The 12,589-nt window shown below is 41.4% G+C and overlaps 1 protein-coding gene across 1 annotated transcript in view; it reads right to left on the bottom strand.

Moving 5' to 3' along the window:
- wdr11 (WD repeat domain 11) overlaps positions 1 to 12,589 on the bottom strand; it is a 123,268-nt gene that overhangs the window by 88,395 nt on the left and 22,284 nt on the right. Inside the window, exon 4 of the mRNA XM_038960231.1 lies at positions 10,009 to 10,182. Within this exon, the coding sequence (XP_038816159.1) occupies positions 10,009 to 10,182 (174 nt within the window). The remainder of the gene's footprint in view (positions 1 to 10,008; positions 10,183 to 12,589) is intronic.

The raw sequence follows: 12,589 nt of genomic DNA, 5'->3' as shown, positions 1-12,589 counted from the left end.
ATCTCTGTTAACGAGTTTACGATACGTAAAACACTAAACAAGAATGGTGTTCATGGGAGGACACCACGGAGGAAGCCACTGCTGTCCAAAAAAACAACATTGCTGCACATCTGAAGTTTTAAAAAGTGCACCTGGCTGTTCCACAGCGCTACTGGCAAAATATTCTGTGGACAGATGAAACTACATTTGAGTTGTTTGGAAGGAACACACAACACTGTGTGGAAAAAAAGGGGCACAGCACAGCACACCAACATCAAAACCTCATCAACCGTAAAGTATGGTGGAAGGAGCATCATGGTTTGGAGCTGCTTTGCTGCCTCAGGGACAGGACAGCTTGCTATCATCTACAGAAAAATAATTCAAGTTTATCAAGACATTTTGCAGTAGAATGTAAGGCTATCTGTTCACCAATTGAAACTCAACAGAAGTTGGGAGATGCAACAGGACAACCACCCAAAACACAGAAGTAAATTAACAACAGAAGAAAATACACCTTCTGGAGAGGCCCAGTCAGAGTCCCGACCTCAAACCGTTTTAAAATGCTGTGGCATGATCTTGAGAGCCGTTCACACCAGACATCCTAAGAATATTGCTGAACAGAAACAGTTTTGTAAAGAGGAACGGTCCAAAATTCCTCCTGACCGTTGTGCAGGTCTGATCCGCAACTACAGAAAACTTTTGGTTGAGTTTATTGCTGCCAAAGGAGGGTCAACCAGTTATCAAATCCAAGGGTTCACATACTTTTTACACCCTACACTGTGAATGTTTACACAGTGTGTTCAATTAAGACATGAAAACGTATAATTGTTTGTGTGTTATTAGTTTAAGCAGACTGTTTGTCTATTATGACTAAGTTGAAGATCAGATCAAATTTTATGACCAATTTATGCAGAAATCCAGGTAAATCCAAAGGGTTCACTTACTTTTTCTTGCCACTGTATGCACCAACAAGGCTTTTAAATCAATATGCAGCGTTTATTAATCTACTGTACTTCAACAACAGATGTACTCACAATGGATTTTGGCTGGATATTTTCCATTGATCTTGCTTTTTAGTCCTGGATAACCTCCCCATAATGTTTGAATTAGTGGAACGGGATGATTTTTTTACATGTAAAAACATGTTTACATTAATGGGGTAAACCTTCTCTAAAAGGATGTATTAGGCTGTTTGATAGGTCTAAATCCTAATCAATCCATCCAATGTGAGTACATATGTTGTTTAAGTAGATCAATAAAGCTACGGTACTCAAGCTGCTTATGCTGAAAAGTCTTGTTAGTGCATAGGTCAAATTAGCTTTTGAATTTCCTGTCTCTTTCAATGTCAGTCAAAAGCTAATATTTTAACTTGTAAAAATATCTTAACTACATAACTAATTTATATAATGATTTAAAATGTGCATACATTTGCATAAGAGGAACACATTTACCACAGTACCCAACTTCCCCCATGACGGATGTTCTGAATACAGTCACAGGTAAATATGACTTCCTTGCTTTTATAAAATGTAACCAACATATTTTCAACAAAACGTTGTTTTGATCAGTACGTTTAAGCTAATTCATACAAGTTAATTCTTCCACCAGTCCAGACAAAAATATGGTTGTTAGTACTTTTGGTCATGTTGCTAGACGGACAGTTTTTTTTAGCAACAAAAACCGATGTGTGAGCAACTACAGGGCAAAACAGACAGGTTTGGCTTAGACTGTTGACAACATATAAACTATATTTAGTCTCCAAATGTTTATTGAAAACATTGTTAGTTGTTGGTTAGCTACAGTGCCTTAAGAAAGCATTCATACCCCTTGACATATTTGACATGTGTTACAGCCTGAATTCTAAATGTATTCAAATTGATTTGTGTCTCACCCAGCTACACACAATACCCCTAAAAACATGTTTTTAGACATTTTAGCAAATGTTTTGAAAATGAAAAACTGAAATATAGAGAAGTATTCACACCCAAGTCAATATTTTGTAGAAGAACCTTTGGCGGCGATTACAGCTGTGAGTCATTTGGGAAAGTATAAGAACTTTGCACACCTGGATTATACAATATTTGCCCATTACACTTTTCCAAATTCTTCAAACTCTGTCAAGTTGTTTGCTGATCATTGCTCGTCTGACATAGATTTTCAAGCCGATTTAAGTCCAAACTGTCCAAACTGTAGGCCACTCAGGAACATTCAATGCCGTCTTGGTAAGCACCTCCAGTGTAGATTTGTCCTTGTGTTGTAGGTTTTTCTCCTGCTGAAAGCTGAATTCATGTCCCAGTGTCTGTTTGAAAGCAAAACTGTACGAGGTTTTCCTCTAGGGATTGAACCCCAGGCTGTAGTGACGCCGCAACACAGTGATATGCCTTAGACCGCTGCGCCACTCAGCAGGACCTATTCCGTTCCGTTTTACACAACAAAAAACTCACTATTTCTTGCCGATGACAAGCATACCCAAAACATGATGCAGCCACCACCATGCATTGAAAATATGAAGAGTGGTACTCAGTGATGTGTTGTGGCATTTTTTGCGGTATTAAGTGCCTTGTTGCAAACAAGATGCATGTTTTGGAATATTTGTATTCTGTACAGGCTTCCTTCTCACTCTGTCAATTAGGTTAGTATTGTGCAGTAACTTCAATGTTGTTGGTCCATCCTCAGTTCTATCACAAGCATTAAATGGTGTACCTGTGTTAGTCACCACTGGCGATTTCCATCCTCTCCGGCAACTGAGTTAGGAATGTCGCCTGTATCTTTGTAGTAACTGGGTGTATTTGATACACCAGCCAAAATGTAATTAATAACTTCACCATGCTCAAAGGGATATTCAGCGTCTGTTGTATTATTTTTACCCATCTTCCAATAGGCCCTTCTTTGTAATGCAATACCTCCCTGGTATTCCAATGAGTGTGTTTGAAATTCACTGCTCGACTGAAGGACCTTACAGATAATTGTATGTGTGGACTACAGAGATGAGGTAGTCATTCAAAAACCATGTTAAACGCTATTATTGTGTATATAGAGTGAGTCCATGACTTGTTAAGCAAATGTTTCCTCCCAAACGTATTTAGGCTTGCCATAACAAAGGGGTTCAACACTTAACATTTCAGCTTTTCATTTTTTATTTTATTTTTTATTTTTTTTAAACATAATTCCACTTTGACATTATGGGGTAGGCCAGTGACACAAAATCTCAATTTACTCCATTTTAAATTGAGGCTGTAAAACAACAAATAACAAATTTAATATAATATCAAATTTATAAAAGCTTTTCACACACCATATCCTGCTGAACTCGCAAAATAATTTATTCATTTTGATTTCGGGCACAAATTAAAATGTGGCATTGACTCACGTTTCAGCATTGTCTCAATGAAGAGTTTGGCGTTCGACTAGCCATGTGTGACATGCACGCGCAGTTGGCGGGCTAGCGAGCCTTATACAATGTCGTATTACGGATGAAGCCTGACCTGGAATCTGAAGCTAACTGAAGCTGGCTAGCTAGTGGTTAGAGCGTTGGGCTAGTAACCGAAAGGTTGCAAGTTCGATTCCCGAGCTGACAAGGTACAAATCTGTCGTTCTGCCCCTGAACAAGGGACAGAACCCACTGTTCCTAGGCCGTCATTGAAAATAAGAATTTGTTCTTAACTGACTTGCCTAGTTAAATAAAGTTAAAATAAAAAAAATAAAAGCCTGAGTAGATCTAGCTTACTTCGTGGTATACCATGCTAGTAAGAGACACACGGTGACACCCACGAAGCACCATCGCTCTCTGATAGTCTAATGGCTGGGATGCCAGTGAGATGTTCAACTAGGAAACAACTCGGCTTCCAAAATGGCTTCCTCTCCATGTACAAGTATCGTCCCCTCAGCTTCTAAATCTATTTTTAGAAGGTCTAGCAATGCATTATTTGCCTCAACAAGCACCCCATTTTAAACCTGAATTCCTGTATTCATATTCTCCTTCCCAACTATCCCTCTCCCCCCTCAGTGTTCCTCTGGAGAGGCCTGCCTAGGATGAATGAGACCGGGAGCAACCACCTAATACAACCAAGTCTCACTGAAGAATCATTAAGGCAAGACTGAGGAGTACAATACTATGGTCTAAGAGAGAGCGGTGACATGAATGAGTAGTGCCGAGGGCAGGTGGGTCACAAGAGGAATCAGAGGCATACACCAATATATGCTCACATACAAACGTGTAACAGGGTAAAGAACGTGCCGTAATCTCACTCCACAGCTAGCTTGAAATGTCGCGGATGGAGCCATCCGATTGGTATCTTTTGGATGGCTCAAACCCTTTGTATGTTTTCAAGGAGGGCGATCACATGTGTTTGCTTGCTGAGGATCACTGGTTCGAGCCCAGTGTGGGACATGGAGAGTGGAGGAAGATAAACTTTTGAGCTTTAGCACTACACACCTGATTCAAATCATCAACACTGGATGATAAGTTGATCATTTGATTCAGCTAGGGCAAAACAAAATGTGCAACCCTTTGGGTCCCCAGGACCAGCATTAAGAAATGCTGTTCCATCTAGACTAAACACATTTCACCACCTCACCTCTCCCTGGCTACCGTATGGAGACATGATCCAACTGTGTGAACACATTGACTATACATCAACGAATGTTTGTTACGTGTACCTGTTTGCTTTCTTTACCGACCACAAGCATGTAGCTTAGATATGAGAGCATTGCTTGGTTTTTAAAGAAGTTTGCTAGTTTGCAAACAAAGTAATTGTGACACTATTTATGTTTTTCAGGTGATCATGGTGACAGTCGTATCATAGACATGGGCAACTCTCCGGAATGCAATTAGTTTAAATCAGTTAAGTTTGCTGGGGCTGGGGAAAAAGTGTGACACCAAATCAGGCCCCGAGGGCTGGAGTACTACGATGAGGATGACCAGATCGAGATGGAATCAACAGACTTGATGCAAGATCCAGCATGATCTGATACAGGGCTCTCCTATAGAGTTTCAGTGGTGTAAAGACCGCTTGCAGCTACCACATTTAAAAATGTGTGAATCATTCACCATTTATTTTTTATTTTTTTAAGTACTGATTACTACAATCATGTTGGTAAGGTTGACGTGAGTGAAATATGTTTTTATATTGTAATATTTCTGTAACTGGTCTCATCACATGCTGCTTGCATTTCAATAGGCAAGGTTTTAATGAATTACACAATTGTCAGAAAGTCAGGATAAAAATCAGGCAAAGAGGCTGCAAAATCAGTCAATAGCCATCTTAGTGCAGGACAACGTTACCTGGACAAATACAGTATGTATCATTTGGGGTGAGAATCAAAATAATATTGCCGATATGGGCAAAGAGTAGCAAATACCGACGATCAAGGTAAGAATAGACATAACTATAACATTCTACTTCTGTTTGATGAAACTGTCATGGCATTACGCTAATGTATGTCATTTGAGCATTGGTTTGATATAGCAAACGTAGCTAACTAGCTAGCTACGGTGGAGAGGTTGATTTGATGCAACAAAATTAACGTTTGTAGCTGATCTGAGCGTATGGCTATTAGATAGTTAATCTATCTTGAATTTAATTCTGAATATGGCTGAGATAACTGCAGAAAATAAGAATGATGAGGGTCAATGTTGTCAAGGTACAACGAGATAGCTTTAGTTTATTTTTTTGACTAGCAGAAGTTACTTTTCGTAGCACAGGCCTGGGCAATTATTTTCCATGGAGGGCCACATTAGAATATTTTTGCCATTGCGGGCCAGAATCATATTACAGGATTATACATCATGTGTATGACTGTTCACAGATATATCTACTGTAACTCACGTCCAGATATGCTACTTTTTTAACATACACAGAAATAAACCACATCCATGTTCTCCTTTTGGTAGGTATTTTTATTATTAAACATGCATTGAACTACACGGAGGGAAAAGTACACTGTGCATCCAGCACCACGGACAGAACTCTTGTTAACGGGTATACACAAAAACACAAGATAGAGAGAGAGCTCAACATTACATTTAAACTACTCAATCAGTGTGAGGAGTGAAGTCTCTGATGGGCATTAAATAGAGCAGTGAAGTCAGGTATAGTTTCTGGCGTCAAGTTGCAGCTCAGTGGGAGCGTTATCCACATTGAAGTTGAAAGGAGAGGAAACCAATAGCATGTCATTTTGCAACACATTGAAATCCTCAAAACGACGAGAAAACTCACTGTTCAAAGCACGCAGCAGTGATGTATACTTCTCCCGCTGGTCATCTGATAGGGAACAGACTAGTAGTGTCGGAAGGTGGGTGAGATTGTTGGCTTCTACTTGGCGGGTCAGGGGGTGTCATTTTCCCTTGAAGGCTTTTTTACAAGGCTGTACAACTGATGTGCAAAAAGGCAAGTTTGGCAAGTTTGGAATTCAGTTATTTTATGAGGGACATAATGTTCACGGTGAAGGCAAAATCTGCCAAACATTCTTTATCTTGCAGTTGAGGGAAATCCACATATTTTCCTTTCATTTGCAAAAACTCAACAATCTCCGACTTCAGGTCCCACACCCTTTTAAGCACCTTCCCCAAACTCAGCCATCTCACGTTTGTGTGATAGGGGAGATCTGCACGACCTGACACTGTCTCTTCCAACAGTGAGACAAACTGCCTGTGGTTTAAAGATTTTGCTCCTATGAAGTTCACCACTTTAGTGACTGTATCCACAACATGGCTCATTTTCAGAACACATTTGCAGAGCACTGCCTGATGAATAATGCAATGCAGAAAAGTAATTTCCGATCTGGGTTCAGCTCAGCTACTTGAGCTTGCATCCTTTTTTCCTGTCAAGTTTGGGCAGCCATCACTGGTCACACTGGATAACTTTTCAAAACTCAGTCCCAGCTTTGCCACACACTTATTAACCTCCACCAATAAATATTTCCCTGTGGTTGTGCTCTTCATTGACTGCACTGAAGCAAGCTCCTCTGTAATTTCAAAGTCTGGGGTAATGCCTCGTAAGAATATCAACAACAGCGCAGTGTCACGTGCATCACTGCTCTCATCCAGGGCCAAGGAGAAATCCTTTACCTTGTCTTCCAACTGTTGTTCCATATTTTCCGCGATGTCCTCAACACGCCGTGTCACTGTTCGTCTTGACAGGGAAACATTTCAAACAGATCTTTCTTGTCGGGGCAAAGTATTGCTGCAGAGTCAATTAAACTTTCTTTAATGAATTCGCCCTCAGCGAATGGCTTGCTATGTTTAGCAATTTTGTGGCTAGCTCTCGCAATTCTGTCGTTTGCTGAATGCAGTTTTGTGAAAAGACCTTGCTGCTTTTGCAACTGAGAAAGCAACTCTTTCAATGCACTTGCCTACTGCACTTGCCTACTGCTCAGAAGACATATTCCTATATTTATCTACAAGTGTCAGGACAAGTTGTAGTCTTTCAAGACAGCGATGCTCTCTTCGCAGACTAAGCACACAGCTTTCCCTGCCACCTCAGTAAAGACATTTTTCAATGTCCACTCTTGCTGGAACACTCTATATTCATTGTCTACCTTTTCTTAGAAAAACTCATTTTTGCGCAATTTCTAGCCAGCTACTATCTCTAACGGTGATGTGTGTCGGCCTGTCAGTCACTGTCTGTCCTCATGCAGTTGTTATTTATACGTGCCTTCAAAATAAATGTCCCACAAGCGGTGGGAGTTAAATCATTACACAAAGGCGAGTATTCATTGGGCTTTTAATTTAAACAACAAATACGTTTCTTCAAAACTTTTCAAAAATTATTTGTGATCTGAGCATGATTCCGCAGGCCGTATTGAATCATGTTGCGGGCCGCATATGGCCCCCGGGCCGGCCTTTGCCCAGGCCTGGGTTAGGAGAACTTAAGCAGCAGGTTAGGAAAAGCGATAACTAAAATGCTACAATTGTCCCCAATGCGACTCAAACATATGTAGCTACAACCAGGCCTGCCCTGAGAACAGTCTTGGTTTCCACTAATGCGATGCTGCGAACCCGTGAGGTAGCAACTAACATGCTGACCAGACTGGACACGTCGCGTGCACGAGTGCCGCAATAAATTTAGGAATCCATGTTATTCAATTATTGCGCCAACCAGCGTCTGCGTTGCCAAGGGCTAAAATAGAAGTTATTCCTATTTCTGCCTCTCCCATCTCTTCATTGGTTTATAAAATCAGGTACCCACGTGCCATCTCCTCATTGGTTATACCCACGTGGGTGAATGAAAGACGAAATGTTTTGCCGGTTGTCGTGGTAATACTATGAAAGTGTAGATGCCAATCACCATATTTCAAAGATGAAAAAGCCTGGAAGGAGGAGAGATAACTAGAAACGATTTGGTTGGCCGTTTTGTGTGTGGATTAATTGTTGGAGTAGAGGACCTTGTGCATTTCAGGTAAAATAACTCAATTTTTATATCCCAGGACAAATTAGCTTGCAAAAGCAAGCTAGCTAAATAGGACAAATTAGCTAGCAAGTGCAAGCTAACTAGCTAAATTGCCATACATGTTTAATGCTTTTCGACATGTCCCAAAATGAATGTCATTGGTTGAGAGTTTGTTTTGATATTGTAACCTGCGTGTCGTGATCGCGTTTGGTATAGGGGGACAAAATAAATGTATGCACGATAGCACACGATGGCGCATGCGCGCAGCCGGTTTGGGTTCCGTGTAACGGTACAAAGTCCACTAATGAAACGGATACAATTCCAATAAAGGCTATCTGGCTTGAAATCAATTTTGAATTTTTTCAATTTGTTATCGGAATGTAACGTAAGCTAGCTAGATAAAAACTGTTGCTAAGATACGAGAGTGGCTAGGTATAAGTTGTGTCACATGCTGCATTTCTAACTTTGAATGAGACTGTAGGATCTGTAATCGTAATTCTGTCCATCTTCTTCTGTTTCTCCTTCAACAAATGAAATATTAGCCTGTTAGCTCCCATGTAATTAGTTAGCTTTCCATCATTGTTTGCTATAAAAGATAGCAAAGAAAATATTTGTTTTGATTAAATCAACACCTTTCTCAAATATTCTAAAGTGGTCATAATTAATCTTTCTCTGTGGCTCGACTGTCACTTGACAACTTTGTGGAATTTCTTAGGGGTCCCTTCAAAAAGTGCCTTTGTGATAATGCTAATAACAATAAAAATTGTTTTAACAAGACAACTAGTGAATCGATCGCAGCGTCATCTAGTGACCATTTAGGGAATTGAGTTCTCAGCTGTGGCGGCAAATTTCGTTCAGCAATACAGAGTATTGACGGAGAACAGAAGAGGTGAAAAAACTGACTTTAACATGTGTTGGCAAATCAAAATTGAATACAGACATATCTCCACCTCTATAACGTAAAAATGTATATTTTTCTGCATATCTAAGCATCTTCTTCTGTTTCTGTCTATGTGGATATTTTTTGAAAGAAACTAAATATGCTTCTCTGCATCTCTGCTATAATCTGGGTAAAAGATTGAAAGGAATGTGAATCAGTACATTTAGTTATTGCTTGCTTTTCAAAAGTCTATCAACCTTGCCAGCAGGCATGCCAGCTAAGATAGTTAGCCAAGCTAGCTACTCTTACTTGATTGATAGCCTGAAGTTGCTTCTTGGTAGCTACTTAAGACATTGGGAACCTATCTGGGCTAGCTAAAGCCAACTTCATAAAATGTCTATGTGCCTGGTAGTATTAGAGAAATAAACAACAAAAGAATATATATTTGTTTGTTTTTTCTCTAATACTACCAATCTGAGACGGCACATGCCACTGTGCCCTTATACCTCTCTTTTTTACATTATTAAATGGACTGTAAATATCTAACACATAATTAACAAAGATTGACTTCCAACTGAAAGATAAGCTTTCTACAAGCAGGCAGGGAATCTGCTACAAATAACATTTAACCTGTGAGATTAAGGAGTTGGAGTGATTGAGAGAACAGAGATTGACATAGTATGAAAGAGTGAGAGAAAGCAAGACCAGACAAAAGAGATCTATAGAACACGGCACAGTAGGTGGGTGATTGCTGCTTACATGCTAGGTTGGATGGATCGAAGGGGTCAAAAGAGAAGGAGAGGATGTTCTCTGCATAGCTCTTCTTCCACAGCTTGGTCCCTGTGTCTCCGTTCCACAGGACTATGTAGTTAGGTGGATGGATGGCCAGGAGAAGATCACGTGAAGCGTCCTGAGTCCACAACCAGTCCATATCTGAGAGGAAGATTAAAAAGAGCATATAAGATATATTTGAAATAATTTTTGTGGATGAATTTACTTCTTCCAGATAGTCAAAAATTAGATTTTCCTGTGTTTTATATATACAGCGCATTCAGAAAATAATCAGACCCCTTGACTTTTCCCACTTTGGTACGTTACAGCCTTATTCTAAAATAGATTAAGCAAAACATTTTCCTCATCAATCTACACACAAAAGCCCATGATGACAATACGCAAACAGGTTCAGAAATGTTTGCAAATGTATTAATTGTCCTTGAGTGGCCCAGCCAGAGCCCGGACTTGAACCCGATCAAACATCTTCGGCGATGTAGAACATTGTAAAAATAAAGAAAAACCCTTCAAATGAGTATGGGTCCAAACTTTTCACTGCTAATGTATACAACACACACAGACACCAGTATTTGGGGAGTTTCTCTCATTCTTCTCTGCTGATCCTCTCAAGCTCTATCAGGTTGGATGGGGAGTGTCGCTACACAGCTAATTTCAGGTCTCTCCAGAGATGTTCGATAGAATTCAAGTCCGGGCTCTGGCTGGACCACTAAAGGACATTCAGAGACTTGTCCTGCAGCCACTCCTGCGTTGTCTTGGCTGTCTGCTTAGGGTCATTGTCCTGTTGGAAGGTGACCCTTAGCCCTCAAACTGGGGCGGAGTGCTCTGGAGCAGTATCTCCTTGTACTTTGCTCCATTTATCTTTCACTCAATCCTGACTTGCCTCCCAGTCCCTGCCACTGACAAACATCCCCCCAGCATGATGCTGCCACCTCCATGCTTCACCGTAGGGATGGTGCCAGGTTTCCTCCAGATGTGACACTTGGCATTCAGGCCAAAGAGTTCAATCTGTGTTTCATCAGACCAGAGAATCTTGTTTCTCATGGTCTGGGAGTCTTTAGGTGCCTTTTGGCTAACTCCAAGCAGGCTGTCATGTGCCTTTTACTGAGGAGTGGCTTCTGTCTGGCCTGACTGGTGGAGTGCTACAGAGATGGCTGTCCTTTTGGAAGGTTCTCTCATCTCCACAGAGAAACTCTGGAGCTCTGTCAGAGTGAAAAGCAGGTTCTTTGTCACCTCCATGACCAATGCGCTTCTCCCCACGATATCTCAAGCTGGCCGGGCGGCCAGTTCAAAGCAAACTATTTGTCACATGAGCCGAATACAACAAGTGTAGACCTTACATTTACATTTAAGTCATTTAGCAGACGCTCTTATCCAGAGCGACTTACAAATTGGTGCATTCACCTTATGATATCCAGTGGAACAACCACTTTACAATAGTGCATCTAACTCTTTTAAGGGGGAGGGGGGGGTTAGAAGGATTACTTTATCCTATCCTAGGTATTCCTTAAAGAGGTGGGGTTTCAGGTGTCTCCGGAAGGTGGTGATTGACTCCGCTGACCTGGCGTCGTGAGGGAGTTTGTTCCACCATTGGGGTGCCAGAGCAGCGAACAGTTTTGACTGGGCTGAGCGGGAACTGTACTTCCTCAGAGGTAGGGAGGCGAGCAGGCCAGAGGTGGATGAACGCAGTGCCCTTGTTTGGGTGTAGGGCCTGATCAGAGCCTGGAGGTACGGAGGTGCCGTTCCCCTCACAGCTCCGTAGGCAAGCACCATGGTCTTGTAGCGGAAATACTTACCATGAATAACTTACTTACAAGCCCTTAACCAACAGTGCAGTTCAAGAAGAGTTAAGAAAATATTTACCAAATAAACTGAAGTAAAAAAATGATAAAAAGTAACACAATAACGAGGCTATATACAGGGGGTACCGGTACCGAGTTAGTGTGCATGGGTACAGGTTAGAGATAATTTGTGGCCATTCGATAAATTTTTCAGCAGTCTTACGGCTTGGGGGTAAAAGCTGAGCGGAGCCTTTTGGTCCTAGACTTGGTGCTCCGGTATCGCTTGCTGTGCCGTAGCTGAAAAAACAGTCTATGACTTGGGTGACTGGAGTCTGACAGTTTTATGGGGTTTCCTCTGACACCGCCTATTATATTGGTCCTGGATTGCAGGAAGCTTGGCCCCAGTGATGTACTGGGCCGTAAGCACTACCCTCTGCAGCGCCTTACAGTCAGATGCCGAGCAGTTGCCACACCAGGCGGTGATACAACCGGTCAGGATGCTCTCGATGGTGCAGCTGTTGAACTTTATGCGGATCTGGGGACCCATGCCAAATCTTTTCAGTCTCCTAAGGGGGAAAAGGTTTTGTCGTGCCCTCTTCACAACGGTCTTAGTGATAGGAAGTGTTAGTGGTTCAAAACTGCTTCCGTTTAAGAATGATGGACGCCACTGTTCTTGGGAACCTTTAATGCTGCAGACATTTTTGGATACCCTTACCCAGAGCTGTGCCTCAACACAATCCTGTCTCGGAACTCTACGGACAATTTCTTCG

Source organism: Salvelinus namaycush, chromosome 22 (genome assembly GCF_016432855.1).
Source record: "Salvelinus namaycush isolate Seneca chromosome 22, SaNama_1.0, whole genome shotgun sequence".
NCBI lineage: Eukaryota > Metazoa > Chordata > Actinopteri > Salmoniformes > Salmonidae > Salvelinus > Salvelinus namaycush.
Note: the sequence above shows the minus strand (reverse complement) of the source record. Positions and strands in the feature narration are given on the sequence as shown.